This window comes from Aspergillus costaricaensis (assembly GCF_003184835.1).
Source record: "Aspergillus costaricaensis CBS 115574 unplaced genomic scaffold BO79scaffold_17, whole genome shotgun sequence".
NCBI lineage: Eukaryota > Fungi > Ascomycota > Eurotiomycetes > Eurotiales > Aspergillaceae > Aspergillus > Aspergillus costaricensis.
Window position 1 is genome coordinate 687,040 of NW_020291817.1, and position 22,127 is coordinate 709,166.

Sequence of the window (22,127 nt, forward strand, 5' to 3'; positions counted from 1 at the left end):
CTTCGTATGAGCGACATGTCTATGATTGTCTCTGCCCCGTGGCTATATACCTGTGATCGATTGGGCAATATGTAGATCGAAATGGTGCTGCTAAGCAGCTCAGTGACAAATAGCCTATCAATCATCGTCTACACACGGCAGCAGTAAAGTACTTATGACGCCCGATCTATAACAACAACACCAGACACCAATGAAATCTCACCGATATATACCCGAAATCAAGCCTCAGCAACCAAAAAGCTCATCAAGCTTCCCGCAGTCAACCCGCCTACGAGCATCAATGCCATGAACCCACCTGCAGGTTCACGTTCATCAGGAGACACCCATTGTCCAGCACCCATCATGCAATTACTCCCCAAGTACCCGTTACTTATGCCGAACAGCAATTGCACGACGAACAGGTAGAAGAAGTCGCTTTCCACCACTGCACCCCGGCCGCGAATGTTGCAGAGGAGGTACAGCGGGATGAAAGCGGCTCGGGCAATCGAGAAGAGGAACAGCACAAAGGGACGGTTCACTAAAGAGAGACGGGGAAATAGGACGAGCATTCGGCCCAGCAGGTCACCCGCGTTCCAGAAGAAGAATGCAAGAGGGATGAAGACAGCCTGGTCGAAGAGTCGAGATCGTCCGGGAGTGTCGTGGACGGATTCGATCTCCGCTGTGAAGACGGGGAAGGTCATGGTGACGGTGAAGCAGAGGAAGATGGCTGTGGCCATGAAGCGGAGCTTCTTGAAGAGCGTCCAGAGGCTGACGGACTTGTTCTCGGGCACATCTGAGTCGCTGTGATCGTCCGTTGGGTCTAAGAGAGTTGAAGATGCGCGTCGCTTTACGAGGGATAGGAAGGCAAGCAGAGCGAAGGACGACACGGCTGTGGCCGTGATGAAGTACGCGAAAGCGGATCTGGATGACTCCTGAGGTGCTTTCTGTCCTTCGTTCTTGCTTGGTACGGAGATCACGGTGAGGATCTGGACAATGCAGGGCAGGACACCCGCCACGCCTTGGCCGCCCATGATGGCTTGGGTATACTCCTCTCTTCCGAAGCCGGAGACGTAAGCGTACACGCCATTTTGATTTATTCCGGTCGCAAGACTGGCCCCGAATACCATGATCATGAGAAAACCGAAGTATGTGCTCACTGAGACATCTTTCATTAGGATGGTGGAGAAGGCCAAGAGCGTGAATACCACGATGTTGATAAGCAAGGAGATAGTGACCCGCTTCGGATATGATGCTCCCTTCTGCAGCTTGGCTAGGATGAACGAGGAACCTAAGTTAGTAACGGTGGATACAGTCAATATTGAAGGTTGATAATGCGTTGCTGCCCAGTCGTCTGTGTGGAAACGGTGGTAGAAGTATGGTGCAGCAGCGAGGAACATGTTCCTATGACGTTCCGGTCTAGTTAGATAGATGCAGTCAATGCAGTTGCTGTAAGGTGGGACATACCATGCCCATAGCATCGACACTCCCAGGAGGAAGAATACTGCATATTCGTATTTGGAGAAACGGGGATGCTCCAGCTCCTCATGAGCAGAGTGAATGCTCTCATTGTCGGCGTCAACCGGCTGCTCGATTGCTTCATACGTAGGCCGGCGAGCGATAAGCCCGCGGATACGCTCCATTGTAGCGAGTTGTGGGTTGCCCCTGTTCAAACGATGAGAGGGGACAGGGAGTAGTACGAGACTCAGCCCATGATGGTGGAAAAAAGTGAGGCAGGGAAGATCGACGGGGAGGACAAGAAGATGAGCAGCAGCTGGTCATGAGGCGTGACACTCGCCAAGAATGGTAATCCGCGGGTCACGTTGGGCTGGGTGACTAAGAGGCTTATCAATTCAACAACCATCAACTACTAAGTAGTAACTTCGATAGCTCAAGAGCTCGAATAGCATGTCAGCAATTGCACAGAGAGCATAGTTCAGAAGTAGAGATGGGTATTATATTTTATCTATCCAGTCACCAAAAGCTGAGCCACCCCGGTGTGGGGGGTATCCAGTAGGTAGATAGTACATCCAGCTTAAGGCGGCCCAGCTGTCTAGACAATAGTGTACTATGTGCCCCATACAGGAGCTATATACTCTACACTGCTGAAAACAAGATAACGAAGAAAAGAAAGAAAATAACAAATGGGTGTCCAGAAAGGTAGGCGTCTCCACATTTATGGAGTAGTGGACGCACCTACTTCTTCTGCTGATCGCGTTCGCTGCTGGCATCTTCGATGTCAGCTTCAGCTTCCTCTTTCTCCAACTGCCACAATTTTTCTTCTGTCGCTGGGCTGATAGGGGCGTTTGCCGGCGTGTTCTCGCCACCACTGATTTGCCATTCCATCAACTTTGTGAAGGCGCCGTCAGGACGAGAGCTAAGCTCCTCGTAAGTCCCTTGTTCGGCCACCTTTCCATCAGGGGCAAGCACGATGATTGTATCAGAGCGTTTGATCGTAGACAGTCTGTGAGCGATGCTGATGGTCGTGTTGTTTCCACGAAGAAGGGCAGCAAGAGCGCTGTTGACCAAAGTCTCAGATTCTGCATCAAGAGCAGAGGTTGCCTCATCCAGAATCAAGATATCGGGATCTTTGATGAGAGCACGAGCAATGGCAATGCGCTGCTTTTGCCCACCAGATAGTTGAGCGCCGCGAGGTCCAACCTGAGTATCAAGTCCATCGGGCTGAAATAAGTTAGAAAATTGTCAAGTCAGAAAGCAAGTTGTCCACTTACAAAATCGCTGATGAACTGGCAGTTCGCCTTTCTGGCTGCTGCGATGATCTCTGACCTAGTAGCCCGTGGCTTGCCATAAGAAATGTTCTCAGCAATTGATCCCGAGAACAGGACAGGCTCTTGAGCAACAACACCAATCTTCCTGCGAAGGGACTTGGCGTTCATCTCGCTGATGTCTTGGCCGTTAATCAGGACCCGTCCTTCGGTTGGGTTGTAGAACCTCAGTAGAAGCGAAGCAATGGTTGATTTTCCTCCACCTGAAGGACCGACGATGGCGACGTTCTTTCCTTGTGGGATCTCAAAGTTCAATTCCTTGAAAATAGGAACGGCAGGTCGCGTGGGATAGCTGAAGTTCACGTTTTCAAAACGAATAGGACCACGGGCCGATTCAACCTTCTTGCCCTTCGTCGGGGATATCGTCGGCTCACGATCCTGCAATTCGAAGAGACGACTAGCAGCTCCAACACCCTTCATCAGCTCGGAGTAGAAGCTAGAGAGACCGAACATGCTGGAACCGGCATAAGCAGTATACATCAAAAAGGATGTCAACTCTCCAATCGTGATGCCACCTGACTGAACCATGCCGCCTCCAACATAAAGCAATGCAAGGATTGTCATGTTGCCCATGAAGCCAGTCTGATTGTGCTGTCAGCTAAGTGATACTAAGTGATAAGCGCACAAATACAGGGGAACATACGGAACTGAAGAAGGTAGCGCTAATCAAAGATTCCCTCTTGCCAAGTTCAAAAATCTTGCGCACTTGGTTATTGTACCGGTTCACTTCGAGGATCTCACCAGCGAAAGACTGGCTAGTCTTGACATTACCAAGACGCTCTTCCGCAATCTTGGTCAAAGTACCGAGGTTTCTCTGGATCTTGCGACTGAGGTTCCTTATCGCCCTACCATAGAAGAAGGCGCCGAGACCAATCGGAGGCAATAGCACAAGCAAGACACTGGACAGCTTGAGACTGACATAGGTCATCAGACCAAAGCCTGCTGCACCACTAACCGCTGCTCGTAAGCCGTCCGACAAGTTCTGCGTGATACTTTTGCCCACGATAATGGTGTCAGAACCGAGTCGTGAGATCAAGTCGCCCACTCTGTTCGCATCGAAGAATTCCGCATCTTGCACAAAAGTATTACGGAAAAGCTTAGAGCGAAGCCTTGAGACAATGCGCTCTCCAACGATACGGAGGATGACAATGCGGCCATAGTTGGCAGCGGCACCCAGTGTAAGGATACCGGCCAAAGCTCCATAGAACATCGGTACACTCAAGCCGAAGAGCAAGTTTTCACCGCCCTCTTCGTCAGAGGTCTTTGTAGCTGCATCCATGATTTTGCCGATGGAGAAGGGAACGGACATGGTGATCGATGACGAAATAAGCAGGAAAAAGAAAGCAAACCCGAGCTTTCTAGCTTCGGGTCGCGCAATGAGCAGGAGTCTCCATATCTCTTTGAAGCCGGCTTTCTTGTTACCAGATCCGTCTTTCGACAGCTTAGCAGCAAGGTTTACCTGCGCAGCCTGCGCTCCCTTTTCGGATAGCTCGAAGCCCTTGTCTATGTCTTCATCTTCCTTGTCCTGAGCCGTGGCGTTGTTTGTTTGAGCAGATTTAGCCGATGAGTCCACTGGTTTGGATTCCAATGACCGTTGCGAAGAGGAAAAGAACCGAGATTGCGCTATTAATTGCGACCGTATGATATCGAACCGTGAACCGCTACTTTGACGGGTGGATAGTCCAGACGTTAGCGAGAGGTTGTTGCGTAATGAACCCGAGATGCCCGAGAATTGACGGCTAGGGACGCCAAAGATGCCAATTCCAGATTGATGTGGACGAGCTCCAAAGTAAAGCTCATTGAGTATGCTCCCATTTACCTGAGCTCCCCGTCTGGCGGTGACGCCGGGGGCCCAGGAAGCCAGCAACCTGGCTCCGCGCATTTCGGACGATAGAAAGCGGATTCGGATGGCTGCTCAAATGGATGCCAAACGGAGTAATCAGGGTGCCATATCCCACTAGACAGCCCGGTGTCTGCTAGATCTCATGACAAATCAAAGATAAATCGCTCTCCGGGAGACCGCTAGACGCTTGGAAGGCAGAACATGTCAGCCGTGAAGCCGCGAGTCCGGCCATCGCCGTTCGGCCTCGCATCGGCGACGGTTCTGCCTGTGGACACCGCCTGCCCTGATTCCGCCGCCGTCGAAGCTGGTCGAGAGCTTTCGATGATCCCTCAGACGCTGGGATAGGCTGCGCTCGTGCATTTCTAGGTTTTTAAGCTCTGAAGCTAACTTGGAGTCAAGGTCGCTGACCATATATTAACTGAAATTATATCCGTACAAACGACTCCACCCCATTTCCAGGCTCTATACATCTACTCGTTTACCCCACCCTCACCCCTCCTTATACCATCGATTACATTCCGCACTCGCCCAACATGGTGCTTGACTACAGCAAATGGGATGCACTGGAGCTGTCTGATGACTCCGACATTGAAGTGCACCCGAATGTCGACAAGCGTTCTTTCATCCGGGCCAAACAAGCCCAGATCCATCAACAACGTGCCCAACGCCGCCATGAGATCGAGACGCTGAAGTACGAGCATATTGTCAACAACGGCCTCCTTTCACGAATCGATAAGCTTCTTACGGCCCTGAAGCAGAATGAAGGCTCCAAGTCCGTCGAGGAAGTGATCTTCCAGAACCTTATGGAGTTTGCAGGCAACCCATCGGACGACCATCCTCCCGCAGCCCCGGCAGGAGTTCATACTCAGGAGAAGGAACAGCCTAAGTACTCACAGATGATGAGCGCTCTGGTTGACCAGGTGAAGAAGGAAATGGGCGACGTCAGTTCGGAGAACCTCTATCAGGAATATATCAAGGGTGTTCAGAGGCACAACGATAAGGTGCAGGGCTTACAAAAGGAGCTTCTCCAGAGACTTGCCCAGCTTGAGAAGGAAGAAGGCAGCAAGATCACCAGTGAGGGGTTGCACGAGGGGTTCAACACTTCCCACATTGCCAAGCCCGGCGAAGCTAAGGGCGAAAAGACGGAGACAGTCGAGCTTCTGAACCCTGGAGCTTCTACGGCGGGCTCATCCCAGCAAGCTGCTGCCCCAGCTGCTGACGATGATGACGAAGAGGAGGATCCCGAGAACGTCAAGGCCAGTGAACTTGCCAAACGGTTCGCGAAAATTAACCGCAACGATTACCGTGCTTTGCTTCAATTCATCTCCGAGAACCCCCAGATTGTTGCTGAGAAGGAAACGGATGGTCTATTGGTTGAAGCTTTCAACAGCCAAATGGAGGGCAAAGAAGACTACGCCCGCACCTGCGTTCACCAAGGCTTGTTGTTGCAGTACTGCCGCTCCCTGGGTCGGGACGGTATCTCGCTTTTTTTCAAGCGGTGCGTATGCCAACGATCGATTCGCTTGAGTCGCTTGCTAACAGGTATATTCTTATAGTATCACAAACGCAGACCACCAGGCTGGAACCCTCTTCCGGAACGACGTAAACGAAACTTACCATAAAATTAAGACCCGCGCCGCGGAGCTGGCGAAAGACGGCTCTGCTTCTAACGACCCCGCTGGAGTGGAACAGATCCAGCTGCATGCAGTCGACCCGAACACTAAGATCACCATTAACATACCCTCTGCTGAGGGCGATGACCCTGTTGAGGTTGAGGCGCGCAAGGTGTACGAATCGTTCTCCAAGGATCTACAGAAAGCCTTGGCGTCGGAGTCCTTGGATGAGGTCAACAAGGTCCTCGGTAGGATGAGCGTTGAAGAAGCTGAAGATGTCGTTGAGAAGCTAGGACAGAGTGGCATGCTGAGCCTGGAGGAAGGCATTGTTGATGCGACCACGGAGGAAGGAAGGAAGAAGCTGGAAGAAATCGAGGCAGAGAACAAGAGGGAAAGAGAGGAACAGGAAGTAGGTGAACCGGGAGGCGATATCACCGAGCTGGACTGAGGTATGAAAAATGATAATGCATATGTTTGGGATGGTGGAAATGTTTGTATTCGTCAACAGCGACTGTGTTAATGGTTGATTTGGATGAACTCAGATTGTTAATGTAGCATCTAAGCCCCTACCTCCGAGTAGGAGGATTACAATGTGTGAATACATGCTCCAAGTAAGATGTACTTTTAGCGAATACCAAGTCTCTTGATGTTTTGCAGAAGCGCCGTTCTTTAAGGTAGTAATGGACGTGGAAGGCAATTAAAATGTTCCAAAGTATGTAATCTACCTACATCAAGGGGAAATAAGCAACATAAGAAGACATGTGTTTAAGAATTGAACAGAAGACACATGTACCGAGAAATAGCTATTATCTCGAGTACTTGAAGAACTTCTGTATAAGAAAGTATGATCGGGTCGAGAATTTGAGGCGCACGGAGGTGGTATGAATGGTGACGGTCGTGATAATAAAAGGCGCTGGAATGCAGAGGACAAGGGTAATCTCCAGTGCTTCAACTCTTTCCCACTCTCTGAGATGTATCATTAGACCAAAGTCTTATTTTGTGGAATTCGGCCTTCTTCGCATCCAGAGTCCTTGTAGTTGGAACCCATTATAGTTTCAGCTGCTTAAACGCCGCTGACACCAGGGGCATTCTGGTCCTTCTTGAGGTCAAGGAGCAGCTCTCGGAAGCGCTCCTTGCCGGAGCCGCTGGCACCACCCTTGGTTCCCTTTCCGGAGACATCGACGAGCTTCGCGATGCGTTCCCAGCTAGTACCTCCAGAAGAAGTGTCCTCCCGGTTGGACAGGAACTGATCTGCCTCAGCGCGAGTCTGGGCACGAAGCTTGTCGGTCTTGTTGTTGTATGAGACATAAAAGTCGTCAATATCCTCGCGCGCCTTCTTTATGGTAGCTTCCTTCTTCTCCTCCGAGATCTCCGCACGACGCTGAATGTCCGCATCTCGCCGCTCACGCCATTCCCTGCAAGACATCTACCATTAGCACACGGATCCCATACAAGTGACATAGCAAAGAGTTATGAAAGTCATTGGCTGGCTGCTGATGTGGGTGACACATACCTGACGGGCTCTGGCTCCTCCTCCGGGGCTTGAGAGGTGTAGTTGGAATACCCGGTGGGTGGAAAGGGGGCACCCGACCCAGTGATTGTGCCGCCAGGAGCAACTTGCTGGTAAATTCGCAGTCACGTTAGAGATTCCCCCAAGAATATACCAGACATGTCTCATACCTCGTTTTGTGTGTCGAGAGCAGGGAAGGAAGACTCGAATCCAGCGATCTCCTGAGGCTCAACACCACCCGCGGACGGGGCGGCATCCGCACCTCCCAGCAAGTCGTCGTCATTGTTTATGTCCTCAGCGACATGATCTTGGGGAGTCGCAAATTGTTCTGCATCATCACCGAGCATAGCCCGTTCGCGAGCTAGGAAGTCATTTTCATCTGAGGCGCCGTTGGTCTCAACGACTTCGGTCTGGCCTAGAGACCGGGGTTAGTGTTATGTAGTGTTGGCGGGCATGATGCCGGCTGCTCACCTGCAGAGAAGTCCTCCAATGAAGGGAAACGATCCGCCATACTTTTCAATTATCGTAAACTGAGTTAGAGATTGATTTCGCAAAGAAGTTGAACAAAGAGAAAGGGGTCAAATGAGGAGAGATGAGAATGTGAACGTAAGGCTCCAGCTGGCGTCTTGGGGATCGAGCGGACCGTTCCAAGTATGAATGGAGAACCCCCCGGATTCTGCCAGGAAGGCGGTCTGACAGCTACACAGCAATTACCAGGTGCGACGGATGAGCTTCACTGTTCCTCAGGACCATTTCACTCTTTCACGTCAGATATCCAGGGCAGTGGTCATATCAGTCTGACTCGAGCTGAAGTGAATTTATTTTCTATTGCGCATTCTTGGTACATTGTGCCCGTTGTCACTCGCTCCAGCATTCGCGCTTAAGGAATTGCGATCCAAGTCCAAGCTCGCGGCGATCAAAACACACTGCATTCACACATCTTTCATTACTCTTTCTACCAGAGATCTCTTCTACCTTGGCAATATTAGCAAGTATTAAAAATGGCCTATACGGATGATGCTGTGAAAGCGAAGCTTTCAGCCCTCAACGAAACCCAGGAAGGCATTGTCACAGTTGCGCAATGGGTCATGTTTCACAGGTAAGATGACAACTGTTCGTATATACAAAGACTCTGCTCATATGTTATTTCAATCTTAGACGACACGCCGAACGAACCGCACAGCTCTGGCTGCAGAAACTCCGCGATTCCCCAGCACCGAAGCGCCTGAACCTGATATATTTGGCCAATGGTATAGCTCATGTTCCGAGTCGGTTGTAGTTCGACACTAACAGCATCTCAGAGGTCGCGCAACAGTCTAGAGCTCGCCGGAAAGAGGACTTCCTCATCGCATTCTCGCCGGTTGGTTCATCATCTTTGGAATCTGGCAGGTATTAGAGGTTAACATTTACCAGATCATCGCAGAGGCCACGGCTATCGCATACAAAGGTTCCTCAAACGATATTCAACAAAAGATTCGTCGCGTGGTTGAAGTATGGCGACAGAGATCTATCTTTGAACTTCCCATTCAGGAGGCCGTAGAAGCTCGAGTAGATGGTAGGTCGTCTTGCTGTTCCATACTTCATTCATCCTGCTTACTCCGTAGTAGAGATCGATAAGTCCCGCTCTACCGGTAAAAAGCCGTTGCTAGGAGGGTCCCTCTTCTCGAGCTCGTCGGGCTCAACACCGTCTGAACTTCAGCCTCTAGTGCCTCTACAGGTAGCCGTTTCAAAGGCTACCGTGGCTTCAACTGCATCTGCCACAGCTGCGAATGCAGAGTATGACAAGATGCACGACCCCAACACGCCTTTGCCTACCCCTCCAGTGCATGCGGCGCGGCTTAGCCAGCTGTTGAAAGCCCTTGCGAATGCAGAAAGCTCTGTATCCGAGGTCATCAAATCACGCACCGCTCTCATCGAGGGTCTCGAGAAGCTCCTCGCAACCAATCGCTCAGCTTTATCCAAGGAACAATCAATGGTCGCACAGTTGACGGACAGAAAATCGGAGACGGAAGCCACCAAAAGAGAGGTTGAAGATGGGATTATGCGCGGGCTCTCTGCCGAGAATTCGCCTGCGATCAACCATGGCGATGCTGGGCCAGAGGGAGAGCCTATTTCTCGTCCAGAAGTTGAGGCCCTGACTCCTCCACCAGTTGAGGCCATTACACCTGTTGGCTCTCCCAAGCAGGCCGCACAGGACTCAGACTTCAGCGCAGTACCTCCTCAACCCCAGATACTGGGTGGATTTACCCTGCCTGGGTTCGGAAATCCGGCCGATTCTTCACTTTCGGCGGCGGGCTTCCCTACCGCGGGACTCGGCGAGCACCAAACTGACGGTTCGAACGGGCTCCATGCCAAGAGACGCAAGGTTACGCATGAAGAGGAGGATTACGCTCAATTCGCAGGCGGCGACTTGGATGCCGATGTAGCTGAGCTCTTGAAACAGGAAGGTGATGCCCAGCAATAGGCCTTTTAGATTCACACACTCTGCGGTCGGTGGCAGGCGCAAGCTTGCTTATCTTCCAACCCGACAGGCTCCATTTTTACTTTCAACATTATTTATTCTGTCGTCTTATGTGCTGTTTACTGAGAATGTAGTTATCCGTTTTCTGTTGCGAGGCACGCCCATTCTTGCCTATTATGATAATATCTGGATATCCACTGTTTATGCGATTAGCAATACGTCCGAGATTTATGCCCGCAGGACGAATTAATTTCTCTCGAAAGGAATCAATACGTCGCTGGAATACATTTGAATTAGTTTCATTACTATTATCATGGAACGCTGAAATGCGAACTATCGAAATATATCCGGGTCACCCCATTTGTTTCTCGCAATCCGTAACGAAGAGGGACTCCTTCTGCGGCGGTATATGGTATGGAAGGCACGAGGAGTCATTGCGGGCGGCTGTTCATTAGTTTGCGGGGGAGGTGGCGGCGCCGGTGCCGGAGCGGGATCCGGGGAACTGTGTTTCTTCGGCTTGACTAGTAGAACAATAAACAGGCCTGCGACTATGATCACCAGCAGGAGCATGATCTTGCGCTTCACTGTACGTCGTTGGTAGTTTGTAGCCTGCAAGATGCAGATTGGTTAGCAGGAATACTCGGGTGGCTGCATCGGACGCGAACGTACCACTTTCAGCTCTTTATCCGCGGCCTTGACCTCCGTGCCCATCCGCTCGATATTATAGTCAATCCGATCCAGCATGGTACCCTGATCGATAACCATAGACTGCAGCTCCCGGAAAATATCCGACAGCTCAATGATTCCTTTCGCGATGTCGTTGATTTCCCGCTCCCGCTGTTCAATGGCGGCATCGTTCTGGCCCGTCAGTCGTTGCGACGTCTGCATCAGCGTAGATTGCGAGAATGACTTGTCCGCATCGGATTCCATTAGCGACGGGTCTGTGTATGGGTTCTGCATCGGTGTCGGGGAACGTTCAAATGGCGCTGATCCACCCTCGAGTCCTCGTAACTCTACCAGACAACTGCGGTTAGCTTAACAGACAGACGTAGCCCAGCCCAGAATAAACTCACTCTTCAAATAGGTACTCTGTTTCTTCCGGAACCGAGCACTAGCCTCTTGCACCCTAGCAGCAAGAGATATTTGCAGGTTCTTGGCCATGGTTTCATCGCCGCTGCTAACTCCACCCTGTTGTTGAGCTTCCCGTACCATCGTCTCGATCTTCTTAACTGCTTTCTGGCATTCATGAAAGGAGCGCGTGATATCCTGTGTGAGCCGCTCTATAACTAATTCATCTTGCTTTCGTACATCCTCGTCTCCGAATCCGGGTAGAAGGTGTTTTTGATGTAGCTTATCGAGGTGAGAGGACTTCTGCGCAATGTCCGCAAGTAGCTCCGTCACTTCCTCCTGTACGTCAACCCAGCGCGGGGGCAAAACGTCCATCTCGATAATTGCGTCGCCATCGTCGTCGAGACCGCCGGTTTCTGAAATGAGTCGCCGGCTTTCTTCAGGCTGCGACAGGCTATCGGAGAAGCCATTGGAAGCTCCGAGATAACGTGGCTTCTTGGCTGGATGATGCGCGAACGACTGGCGGTAGGATATGTAGCTGTATCGAGGATGGATGTTAGTTCATGATCTTCGCCATTCTGGATAATAAAGCCTGGGATGCAATTACAGGTTGGTCCGGTCCCGCCACATTGTGAAGGGTAGGAAGAGAGGGTCGTTGGTCTGCGGTGATCCTTCGTCGGGGACACTCTTAGGCCACCCTGATCATTGTCCGGCCAGGGATGCCGTTAGAATGGGTAGCGAAATTCGAGTCACAATAAACTCAGAATAGAATATCTGGACATATGAGATGGCAGTGAGGGGTATAGGCCGTTTTCCCGCGTCGTAGAATCGAGTTTTGTAGGATGTATTCGATAGGACCGCTGTACTTCCCGGAGCTCCCCATCTCCATGTTGCACATGAAGGGACGGCCGCACCAATCCCAATGTGGTAGCACCCGTGCCGATCTAAATATATTACGTCAGCCACGATGCTCTGAGATGATGCCTGAGTAATTATGCGAGATTATGCATCTCAATTGGATTGGTCAAGTTCGGAACATGATGTCCTGGATGAGGATAAGAGGTCCGTCATGGGCGCGAGATGAATGTAGTATTGCTGTCTATGTTCCAAGGATTACACACTATAGATTACACGCCGCACCGTCATTGCCTGTCACAAGAGAACTGTTGGGCTGTTTCATACTTGGCTGCTGAAGCATCAGGAGACAAAGGTGACGGCTCGCTAATTCTATCTTTGAAGTAGTACTTCGTGATAACCGGTCGTATTGGTCACCCAGCTGATGCAATCTACAGACACATATAGGGGGATATCAAGAGGCATTACCCGGGGGTCAAGTTCGGATAATAACATGTTGATGGGCGCACGTAGCAGCCGTGTTGGATGCTCTGAATGTGACGAGATATGGAGTGCTAGTAAGGAGTAGACGCATCAATGATCGAATAGCTGCAATAGGGCTATCTCACGTGCAGGTTTGTTCTGGTTTGTTTTGGATGTATCAAGCAGTTTTGGGAGGTCAAATAGGAAAAATTGAGTTCGGAAGTTAATTTGGTAGCAGGCTCTAGCCTGAATATTGCAGACTATGAGCAATCATGTTGGCAATAGAGGTTGTCAGTCTCACTTTGCATGATTATAGAGTATGCCAAGCCCAGATAACTTGCGCAGTTATTCCGTACTTATGCCGCCTAAAGAAACAAGCCATGGTTCTAATTGCGAAGGTTTCAATCAAGGGCATAGAAGTCACAGGGGATGGAGAAGAGTCATATTCTGCTTCGTGGTTTGCATGACTGAACCCTCAGGTACAGGAGTGTCCCGTATCAAGGTTCCAGGGTATAGTGTCTGAACAAGGTTCGTCCTGGTGAAAGGTAGGCGGGACTTGTTGCCTTCAAGCTTTGGTACTGCCGGGATCCACGGCTGGTCGTCACCAACTGGCCAAAAGGCGCCTACTTACAGATTACATGCAAGGCTGTGCTCGACTTGCAGCCATTCAAAAGATTATGTTTAGGCAACGGGCATTTTCATAAGGCAGATATGACAGGACGCAGCGAGCCTGCAGCAGCTGAAGAAAAAGCAACCAACCAACGCATGGAGGGGGAGCGTGCAAAAGGAGGCGAATTGACAGACGGGCGGGCAGGACAGAACAGCGTTTCCAGGCGCAGAGGGCACATGGTGGCCAGGGCGGGTCACGTTTCAGGCATAAGCGACCGCCTTGCCAGGCGTCCAGCTCAATGGTCATTTATTATTATGATGGATTCGGGTTCCCCTTAAATCATCTTCCACCAACACCACCACCACCTTCTCCTCCCCCCACAGCCCTTTACCGCTACCGTTTAAGCCACCAGCTTTCTTGTTCCCTTTCTACTCAGCTTCATTACCCTCCCGTGACTTATCACATCCCATATCAACCATGGTATGTACCTCCTTCCTCGCTGTCCCGGCCAGTTGCGTTGAAAATCCCCCACTTTGCGGGGCAGATCTGCCTGGCATTCTCGACAGGATTGCTGACATCGCATCGTCTAGGCCGACTCTCTGACCGAAGAGCAAGTTTCTGAGTACAAGGAGGCCTTCTCCCTCTTTGTGAGTGCTCCCTGAATGAACCCCCGTTCACTCAAATCGATGACCTATCTTTCCCGGCTCATAATGCTAATGTATTTTCGAACTCAATAGGACAAGGATGGCGATGGTGGGTGGAATTCTGTCCCCTTCACGTTTTACCTGTAGCGCTCGATCCGACCGCGGGATTTCGACAGCCATTCCCCCATCGATCTCAATCATTATACTGATGTAATCCGGAAATAGGCCAGATCACCACCAAGGAGCTCGGCACTGTGATGCGCTCCCTCGGCCAGAACCCCTCCGAGTCTGAGCTTCAGGACATGATCAACGAGGTTGACGCTGACAACAACGGAACGATCGACTTCCCCGGTATGTGATAGATCTACGCCTGTAAGGCGGGAATGCCGTATGGGTTGTGATTGACTTTTGCCGCCAGAATTCCTCACCATGATGGCTCGTAAGATGAAGGACACCGACTCCGAGGAGGAAATCCGCGAGGCTTTCAAGGTCTTCGACCGCGACAACAATGGTTTCATCTCCGCCGCGGAGTTGCGCCACGTCATGACCTCCATTGGCGAGAAGCTCACTGACGACGAAGTCGATGAGATGATCCGTGAGGCTGACCAGGACGGTGATGGCCGCATCGACTGTATGTTTCCCGTTCTTGATATGCCCATGATATGACATGCTAACTCTGCTACCAGACAACGAGTTCGTCCAGCTCATGATGCAAAAATAAACGGCTCTTCATGTTCTATTTGTCTTGTGTTAGCGGAAAGGGTGGGGAACAATGAAATCTACTCCACAATGTCCCATCTTTTATCCCATCCCGTCTCTTGTAGTCTCATTATTTGGCTATGACTCTTATTCATCTTGATGATCGAGCGCTTCGCATTATCACTGTTGGTTCTAATGTTGCAGGAATGGTAGAGGCGACCATAGGTCTAGACTGGTTTGAGCGAGCTGAGATTGAATATGTCAGACAGGGAGGGCTCTGTCTTTGCTGGGAGTTCCTGCGTGATGTGGCCCGCAAGGGTAATTTGTTCCTCTTCATACCCGCTTACCCTTTTCACCATTGTCCATAGTCCCGTGTCCTGATTCGTTCCTTTAACCGTCTGACATCTCGTAGTGGCTCGATGCATCGGCTAGTAATCATTTTGATATTCTAAGACCGTTTTGATGTAGGCAGGAGATCATGGGTTTATGCTGCTATTTCGTCAAAGTCCCGCATATTGCCTTCGGTTCTCAACAAAGAGCACTGAATGTGGAGGCCTTATTTCGGATAACTCAGCTTCTAGCACTCTTTGACGGCTAGTCTACCCCTGCACATCGCGTACATTCCTTGTGCCACATGCCACCCGGAACTTAATATACGAGATATCTCCCTTCAATCTATGATCTGCCAGCATGATGATCATACATTTTCTTAAATAAGCAATCCCCCAACACAATTCAGATTAGATTCATCTCAACATCGAGGACTGGTAGTTTACCGATTAAACCTAAAGATCTCCATAAATTGCCTCGCCACATCCACACCCGCGTCCGGATCCGGATCCTCATCCGCTTGCTGTAGGTTTGCCTCGTCAGAAACAGTATGTCTGCCCTTCTGCTTCAACCTCCTCAACCGATCCTTAGCTTCCTTCCCCACATCCGGCAACAAGATAGCTTCCCTGGCCCCCTCAATGCCCAGCCTCGCCCAGAATTCCCGGATCAACGCCGCACTGGCCGCATACTCGGCATCAATATCCGCATCTTCGATAGCATCCGGGAACGCCATATCAATCCCGGAGTCGTCATCATCAGCTAATTGCCCGTCGCTCGGACTCCGTTGAGCTGAAATCGAATCGACTATACACGGACCCCGCCATTCGATTTCGACAACTGTTCCGCGCACCCTCGCTGCTGGCTGAGTCTGTCGCACATCACCCACTCGAACCCGAAAGTCACCCACATCGTAGACCACGCCGCCTGGTACGGTGACCGTGTGTCGATGGCACCAGAAAGGCTGGCAGGCGTAGCCGAAGTGCTGAAAAAGAGCATTACAGGATGGAAGCGGCACGGTGGTCATGACCATTGGTCCTCCTGACGGTGCAGCGGCATTAGATGGGGTGGAAGAGGTGGGCGCTGTTGCGCCTGGCGCTCCATTTTGAGGAGAAGTATTGGGGGGTGAGCCAGCTGGTGTGGTATTAACACTGGTTGCCGTGTGGTGAGTGCTTTTTTCTACTGCTTCAGAGGTGTAGATGAAGCCGTGATTGGAGTGAAAAGACAGTGATAGAAATTGCATATAGCGCGGTTGCACTTGGCGCTGAGATGCTGAGGCTGGAACACATGATGGCGTATCGCGCATTAGCCTGTGTTCGAGGAACCAACGGCCTACTAATGTTGGCTCGTCTGCTAGGGCTGTGTGTAGGCGCTCTGTGATTGTGGCTAGCCCTGTGGATGCATTTGGATTGGAGGGGATGAAGTAGACTCTGGATGGTTGGAGTTAACATGATATGAGGATAAGTGATAATTGGTGAGCGCTTACCCTGTAATAGGCATTTTGTAGTATTTGGAATTCCCTTGATAGATGTTGTATCTCTATGGATGGTTTTCTCTTGTCCTTGAGTAGGGCGCCTACGAAGGGATTCACGTGCCAAGGTAAGGACAAGAGGGGTATCTTCTTGAATGCAAGGGAAGAAAGAAGTGCGATAGATATGTGTAAGAGTCAATGACAATAGTATGGGTTCAATTGATATCGAGTCTGGTAGTAAGCAGGCAGCACAGGTAATTCATTTGGAGCGCGATTCGTTTATGTCTGATTACACATTAGTATATTAAGCATTGGATGGGTCCGTGCTATTGGTGGAGATTATCTAGACATACCAAGAAGAATGCAATAGCAGTTTATGTTGCTTTGAGTATATCACCCACAGCTCTAGTAGGACTGATTGGACTGTCCGTGGCTTTTTCGGGCATGTGACCCGTCATGACTTGGAGACAATGTTGACTGCCTTGGGGTCCAGGCCACAAAGGTGCAAACCGGTCAAACACCGCCCCCAAGCAACAACTTCGACCCCAACTGGCATTAACTCCCACTCCGACCTCCGACACTCATTTCCTCCATTGTCTGTGGCTGTTCACTGGCCCACCTCCACTTCGAGTACCAACAGTAATCAATTCCTGGGCCGTCTGGGTCCTCGGGGCTCCACTCTCACATTATATCCCCGACTCTGTCTCTGATTGAGCCACAGCGACGTCTGAGATCCGTCTAGACTTTGGTCTGGAATATCCAGGGGAACACACTTCCATTTTCTGTTCTCTACACAGTACGCGCGTATGTCTCTCCTTGCCAAGACGCGGGACAAATACTCCGGACAATGAGGCTGAGACCACAAAGGGGTCTTAGTTTTGGAGTAGTCGACGTCAAGTGGTCAAGAATAGAAAATCGCACCCACTCCAGGTGGACTACCACTCCCTATTCTGCGATCCTTGAGACCAGCCAGGGTCCAAGGGACCACTAGCTTACGCAATGGGCAGATCCTTTTGCCATATTGCTTGTTTACGCTCCGCTCGACTATTACTTACTTTGGTAAGTCTCGTTGCCAATGAACCTTTTCAGCCATTCACCCTCTCCTCTTTGCGATCAACATGCCACCCATGGCTAGGCGCTTGTAAGATGGAGCAGTAAACGCTCGGATGCAACATACCTCCACCGCAGCGCCAATGCTTATTTGCTCGCGACAACTGGGATAGAAAGACCGGACCAGGGGCGATCCTTGACAACAGGGTATATACGGTGCCCATGCCTTGTCTAGTTTGTACCAGCGTGCTGCACTTGCAAAGAACCGTCGCCTTGGTCGGTCCTTTGGTGTTCATCCCCAGAACCATCCCCTCTTTTTAATCTCGTTGGCGTTAGCTCGCTGGGCCGATTACTGGTAAACCTGGCATTGAGCATGCTCACACATCTCCGATGTTACCTCTCATCTGATTAATATAACCCATTGCTGTGATCTGCACAGCTGTCCTCTCCTTTCTGCTGTCTGCTTCTCGTTGTTTTAGCGATTCTTTATCAAGTATTGTCTATAGTTTGCCGTAACCATGGCGCGACGGAGCTACCTCCTACCCACCATCATTCTCCTATGCATTACATACGCTCTTTTCTCGAGTCTACCGCCCGGTGCGAAGCCACATTACCACCATCATTTCAGAAACCCATATGACCCTCCCCCGCATAAAGAGGGTAGGATCCGTTGGCGGAAGCATGCCGAGCAGTACCCGATCTCCGATTATATCCCTCTTCCTTCGACTGCGCCATCCACTATTCCACAAATCCAGCACAAGTTCTCTAAGGAGTCGTGGTTTGCACGATGGGGACGGGTGAAAAGGCAGCATGCGGTCAAGAAAGCATTCCAGCACGCGTGGAAAGGGTACAGGAACAATGCCTGGCTGGAAGACGAGCTCTCTCCCCTCACTGGTGGCCACCGCGAGACCTTTGCGGGTTGGGCAGCTACTTTGGTGGATTCCCTAGATACTCTCGTTATTATGGGACTCACTGAGGAGTTTGAGGAGGCTGTGAAAGCGCTTGAGTACATCGACTTCACTACCACCAGCGCCATTCAGATTAATGTCTTCGAGACTAACATTCGGTACTTGGGCGGGCTTCTTGGTGCCTACGACTTGACCCAGGGTAAATATCCGATTCTCTTGAAGAAGGCAGTGGAAATTGCGGACATGATTTATGGATCATTTGACACTCGTAACCGAATGCCGCAATCGAGGTGGGAATGGACCAGGTAAGACACCCAGCAGATGCCTCGGTTGCCAAGCGATTCCTAGGTGTCGCTAGGGCACCATTATGACTCAAGCTGGGCCATATTGACTGGAATCTAGATCTGCGGATGGTCTGAGCATCGAGCCGGGCCGAAACACCATACTTGCTGAGCTCGGTTCATTGAACCTAGAATTTACGCGACTCTCTCAACTAACAAAGGACCCCAAATACTTTGATGCTATCCAAAGGATAACGGATTTTCTCGAGGATACGCAGGAGACAACCGATGTACCTGGGATGTGGCCCATGATGGTCAATGCTAAGGACTTGGAATTCGCTGACCCCCGATTCACCATCGGAGGAATGGCTGACTCGACATATGAGTACCTCCCGAAAGAGCATATGCTTCTGGGAGGGCAGACCAGTCAGTACCGTAGAATGTACAACTCCTTCATGAAGGCGTTGAAGAGCCGCCTGCTTTTCCGCCCGATGACCGAAGACGGCCGCGATATCCTTTTTGCTGGGAACCTCCGCGTTACTGGATCTTCCAGCCGGAATAACCTAGAGCCCCAGTGGGAGCATCTCAAGTGCTACCTCGGAGGTACTGTCGGCATAGGGTCTAAGGTGTTCGACCGACCCGAAGATTTGGCTGTGGCGCGGAAGTTGGTCGATGGGTGCATTTGGGCCTATGATATTATGCCGACTGGAATCATGCCAGAGATTTTGCATCTTACTGTGTGTAAGGACGATGAAAATTGCCAGCTGCCTCAAAGCTCTCAGCCCACAAGCACCTCAAAGGATGGCAAGAAGTTGCCGCCAGGCGTGGCCGATATTCCTGACCCCAAGTATCTACTGCGGTATGTTCGTTCGATAATATGTGACACTTGTGTTCTCCATCTAATCCCATCTTAGACCCGAAGCTATCGAGTCGGTTTTTATCATGTACCGTATAACGGGGGACCGGTCTCTGCAGGATGCTGCGTGGAGGATGTTTCAAAATATTGACAAGATGACGCGGACCTCGTTTGGGCACGCAGCTATTTCCGATGTACGGGACCCCGAGTCACCGCAGATGGACTACATGGAGAGTTTCTGGCTGGCAGAGACTCTGAAATACTTTTACCTCATATTTTCCGAGCCGGACCTCGTGAACCTGGATGAATATGTGTTGTAAGTTTCACGAATCGTTCTCCAATCCTCATATAGACAATTTGCTAAACATCTAGCAGGAATACGGAAGCACACCCTTTCAAACGTCCAGTTGCTTCAAGTACATAATGCAGTTGAGTTTTCTGTTTGTGATAAACATACATGGCGAACAGGCGTCGCCATCAGTGATTAACCTTTGACACCAGATGGTCTTTATGCATATGAAAAACCACCTGATCAGTAAATAGTCTGTGAAGGCGTCATTGGTATTTCCTATGGAGTTTTTCATTTATTTAGAGCGCTAATCATATAGAGGCGCTATACTATACAATATATACATTTGCAAACACGAGATTAGTCCATCACCGATAGGACAGTAATAGTAGCCCAGTACTACTACCTCCAATCAGCACCAGACATACACAAGTCACGATGCGAATCATACTCAATCGTATACTCCACATCCTTCCGGATCATCATCTTCGCACTCCCACCATCACTTCCAACACTGCGCTGCCCATCCATCTCAACAAGCTCAATATCAGGTTCAGCCACAGGACCTGCCTTATGCCCACCATCAAACCTCCTCGATACCCCCCACGATCCCCTCTCCTCAGGATTAAAACAAGTCTGTCGTCCAGACCCCGCTTTAGACGAATCGACCTTCCACGACCGCGACACTCCACTCGTACTCTCGAGATTCGAGTCACCCGCCGTCCCGTAATTAGTACTCACAGCCGCCATGAACGGCCGTAGACAGAAGATACTGCATGCCACGAGAGCGTAGTTGAGCTCAACCTGGGCCCAGATTATGGGTGTGACGACGGCTAGTGTGGGATCGGGGGAGTGGACGAGGAGTAGGATGGTGTAGATGTGGAAGACGGAGAAGATTATCAAGCTTTGGTTTTGGAGTCACGGGTGTCAGTAGTGATCTGTGCCATTCGCTTTTTGTTTGAGGCTGGGTGAAAGGTAAGTAGGTGGGAGGGAAGGATAGTTACTCACGGAAGCCGAAACATAAACGCAAATCCGATAGTCAGCTTGCGCTTAAGAGGCATGAATAGTCCCCAGAGTAGGAAGACGGCTAATCCGAAGATAATGAGCTCAGTCGCTATGTCCAATGCGACGATGAATTGCCAGCGTTTGGACTTGAGAGCGAATTGTTAGTCATATCCTTCAGTTGATTGTCTACTATATGTATAAGTTGTCTGCAGAGATGCTAGGAGGAGTGTACCAGATTCACACATTGTCCTCCGGAACCTTTCCAGGGTCGATTCAATTCGCAGTTCACCGCGATGATGAAAACAGCCGGTATGACCCATGCCGTGCATAGAGCGAGAGTGGCTATGGAGGCTCGGTTATGCCATTTCTGGGGCGTGAGACGAAGGTAGATGCCGCAGACGCAGCATTTGGAGATGTAGACGGTGATGAGGTAGAGGATGTCGCTGACTGTGATGAGCTAATTATTGTTAGGAAGGAATTAGTATGTCTTGTATGAAGATGATGAGATAGCAGACGCACCGTTTGAATTTTATCCACCTGTTTTTGTTCCAGAAGGTGGATTGATGTCCCGAAACCATGTGACACGGCATTGAAGAGGAGTGCTGCTTGCACTGTTGCTACTATCTATATTTCGACAATCCTCGTTAACACAGGTATTCAAAACCCAGATCAATTGACTTACCGTCGCTCCAAGGAGAAGATAATCATCAAATGCAAACGGCGGATGGAGAGCAAGTCGCACATACAATCTGATAAAGAAGCTGACGAGAGATACGACCAAACCCAAAGCTCCAGTGATGATAATCCAAGCTCCATGATGCAAATCATCTACCACTTGAAAAGGGGGAGATTGTCCCGGCGGGACATACGGGCCGCTCATGCTATGGCTGAGACAGGATGTGTTGATTGCCTCTCGGATCCTGGGAACAGTTAAACGAAAGCAAAGACCATCATCTACGAAAAGCTTCGACCAGGATGGTGGAGATATGCTCTTATACAAGGTGGTATTGTTGCCTTTTTGCTTTTCCAGGATGCGCACTCATCGTGGCTGGTTGGCTGATTTTTTCTGTGACTGAGTTAGAACCCACGCATGCGATGCAAGATACATGATGCACGTCTAGCGATATGCCTTTGTCTGGGCACACGGGCCACATGCCAGGATGATGGTGTCGGGGGGAAAGTAAATTCTCCATGGTTAGCCAGACAAGAGGCGTAATCTGGGAGAGATCAGCAGGTCCGTTGCCTCGTCCTGGATTGTCAGAGGATGGGTAAAGTGCGTGAATATCTCTACAACTAATCATCGAGGGGCTAACTTGCTGTTTGAGGTAAAACATCGATTAGGAGCTCTGTGAAGACCAGAACCTCTGTGCCGATCTAGACCGCTAGATCAAGCGCTGTTAAGGGGCTGCATAT

At 50.4% G+C, this 22,127-nt stretch overlaps 10 protein-coding genes across 10 annotated transcripts; 4 read left to right on the plus strand and 6 right to left on the minus strand.

Annotated features, from left to right (window-relative positions):
* Positions 1-3: 3 nt before the first annotated feature.
* Positions 4-1,705, minus strand: BO79DRAFT_174039 (nucleoside transmembrane transporter FUN26). Its single transcript, XM_025679711.1, has 2 exons — positions 1,444-1,705; positions 4-1,380 (listed from the first exon to the last, which is right to left on the minus strand). The coding sequence occupies exons 1-2, from the start codon at positions 1,617-1,619 to the stop codon at positions 219-221; spliced, it is 1,338 nt and encodes a 445-aa protein (XP_025539261.1). The 5' UTR covers positions 1,620-1,705; the 3' UTR covers positions 4-218.
* Positions 1,706-1,940: 235 nt separating this feature from the next.
* mdr2 (ATP-binding cassette permease mdr2) lies at positions 1,941-4,777 on the minus strand. The gene is made up of 3 exons (XM_025688635.1): positions 3,406-4,777; positions 2,709-3,344; positions 1,941-2,658 (listed from the first exon to the last, which is right to left on the minus strand). Exons 1-3 carry the CDS (start codon positions 4,642-4,644, stop codon positions 2,173-2,175), a joined length of 2,361 nt encoding a protein of 786 aa, XP_025539262.1. The 5' UTR covers positions 4,645-4,777; the 3' UTR covers positions 1,941-2,172.
* A 179-nt stretch (positions 4,778-4,956) lies between these two features.
* Positions 4,957-6,798, plus strand: BO79DRAFT_174044 (Hsp90 co-chaperone CDC37). The gene is made up of 2 exons (XM_025679712.1): positions 4,957-6,103; positions 6,162-6,798. The coding sequence occupies exons 1-2, from the start codon at positions 5,139-5,141 to the stop codon at positions 6,664-6,666; spliced, it is 1,470 nt and encodes a 489-aa protein (XP_025539263.1). The 5' UTR covers positions 4,957-5,138; the 3' UTR covers positions 6,667-6,798.
* Positions 6,799-6,900: 102 nt separating this feature from the next.
* Positions 6,901-8,341, minus strand: BO79DRAFT_195789 (clathrin light chain CLC1). The gene is made up of 4 exons (XM_025681156.1): positions 8,200-8,341; positions 7,899-8,143; positions 7,732-7,838; positions 6,901-7,633 (listed from the first exon to the last, which is right to left on the minus strand). The coding sequence occupies exons 1-4, from the start codon at positions 8,237-8,239 to the stop codon at positions 7,282-7,284; spliced, it is 744 nt and encodes a 247-aa protein (XP_025539264.1). The 5' UTR covers positions 8,240-8,341; the 3' UTR covers positions 6,901-7,281.
* Positions 8,342-8,494: 153 nt separating this feature from the next.
* On the plus strand, positions 8,495-10,422 carry BO79DRAFT_209324 (CTD-interacting domain-containing protein). The gene is made up of 5 exons (XM_025682583.1): positions 8,495-8,827; positions 8,887-8,978; positions 9,030-9,088; positions 9,142-9,283; positions 9,336-10,422. The coding sequence occupies exons 1-5, from the start codon at positions 8,730-8,732 to the stop codon at positions 10,190-10,192; spliced, it is 1,248 nt and encodes a 415-aa protein (XP_025539265.1). The 5' UTR covers positions 8,495-8,729; the 3' UTR covers positions 10,193-10,422.
* An 82-nt stretch (positions 10,423-10,504) lies between these two features.
* Positions 10,505-12,088, minus strand: BO79DRAFT_195794 (t-SNARE syntaxin TLG2). The gene is made up of 4 exons (XM_025681157.1): positions 11,865-12,088; positions 11,263-11,795; positions 10,859-11,202; positions 10,505-10,798 (listed from the first exon to the last, which is right to left on the minus strand). Exons 1-4 carry the CDS (start codon positions 11,885-11,887, stop codon positions 10,523-10,525), a joined length of 1,176 nt encoding a protein of 391 aa, XP_025539266.1. The 5' UTR covers positions 11,888-12,088; the 3' UTR covers positions 10,505-10,522.
* Positions 12,089-13,517: 1,429 nt separating this feature from the next.
* BO79DRAFT_195797 (calmodulin) lies at positions 13,518-14,943 on the plus strand. The gene is made up of 6 exons (XM_025681158.1): positions 13,518-13,664; positions 13,775-13,831; positions 13,922-13,937; positions 14,054-14,179; positions 14,247-14,459; positions 14,515-14,943. Exons 1-6 carry the CDS (start codon positions 13,662-13,664, stop codon positions 14,547-14,549), a joined length of 450 nt encoding a protein of 149 aa, XP_025539267.1. The 5' UTR covers positions 13,518-13,661; the 3' UTR covers positions 14,550-14,943.
* Positions 14,944-15,299: 356 nt separating this feature from the next.
* Positions 15,300-16,354, minus strand: BO79DRAFT_287888 (uncharacterized protein; the record flags this gene model as incomplete). Its single annotated transcript, XM_025688636.1, has 2 exons — positions 15,300-16,284; positions 16,341-16,354. 2 exons carry the CDS (start codon positions 16,352-16,354, stop codon positions 15,300-15,302), a joined length of 999 nt encoding a protein of 332 aa, XP_025539268.1.
* A 1,286-nt stretch (positions 16,355-17,640) lies between these two features.
* On the plus strand, positions 17,641-20,059 carry BO79DRAFT_238022 (glycoside hydrolase family 47 protein). Its single transcript, XM_025684766.1, has 4 exons — positions 17,641-18,588; positions 18,686-19,423; positions 19,479-19,736; positions 19,796-20,059. Exons 1-4 carry the CDS (start codon positions 17,894-17,896, stop codon positions 19,842-19,844), a joined length of 1,740 nt encoding a protein of 579 aa, XP_025539269.1. The 5' UTR covers positions 17,641-17,893; the 3' UTR covers positions 19,845-20,059.
* On the minus strand, positions 19,795-21,893 carry BO79DRAFT_19503 (uncharacterized protein). The gene is made up of 5 exons (XM_025681101.1): positions 21,397-21,893; positions 21,234-21,338; positions 20,947-21,171; positions 20,718-20,860; positions 19,795-20,613 (listed from the first exon to the last, which is right to left on the minus strand). Exons 1-5 carry the CDS (start codon positions 21,592-21,594, stop codon positions 20,112-20,114), a joined length of 1,173 nt encoding a protein of 390 aa, XP_025539270.1. The 5' UTR covers positions 21,595-21,893; the 3' UTR covers positions 19,795-20,111.
* Positions 21,894-22,127: the final 234 nt, after the last annotated feature.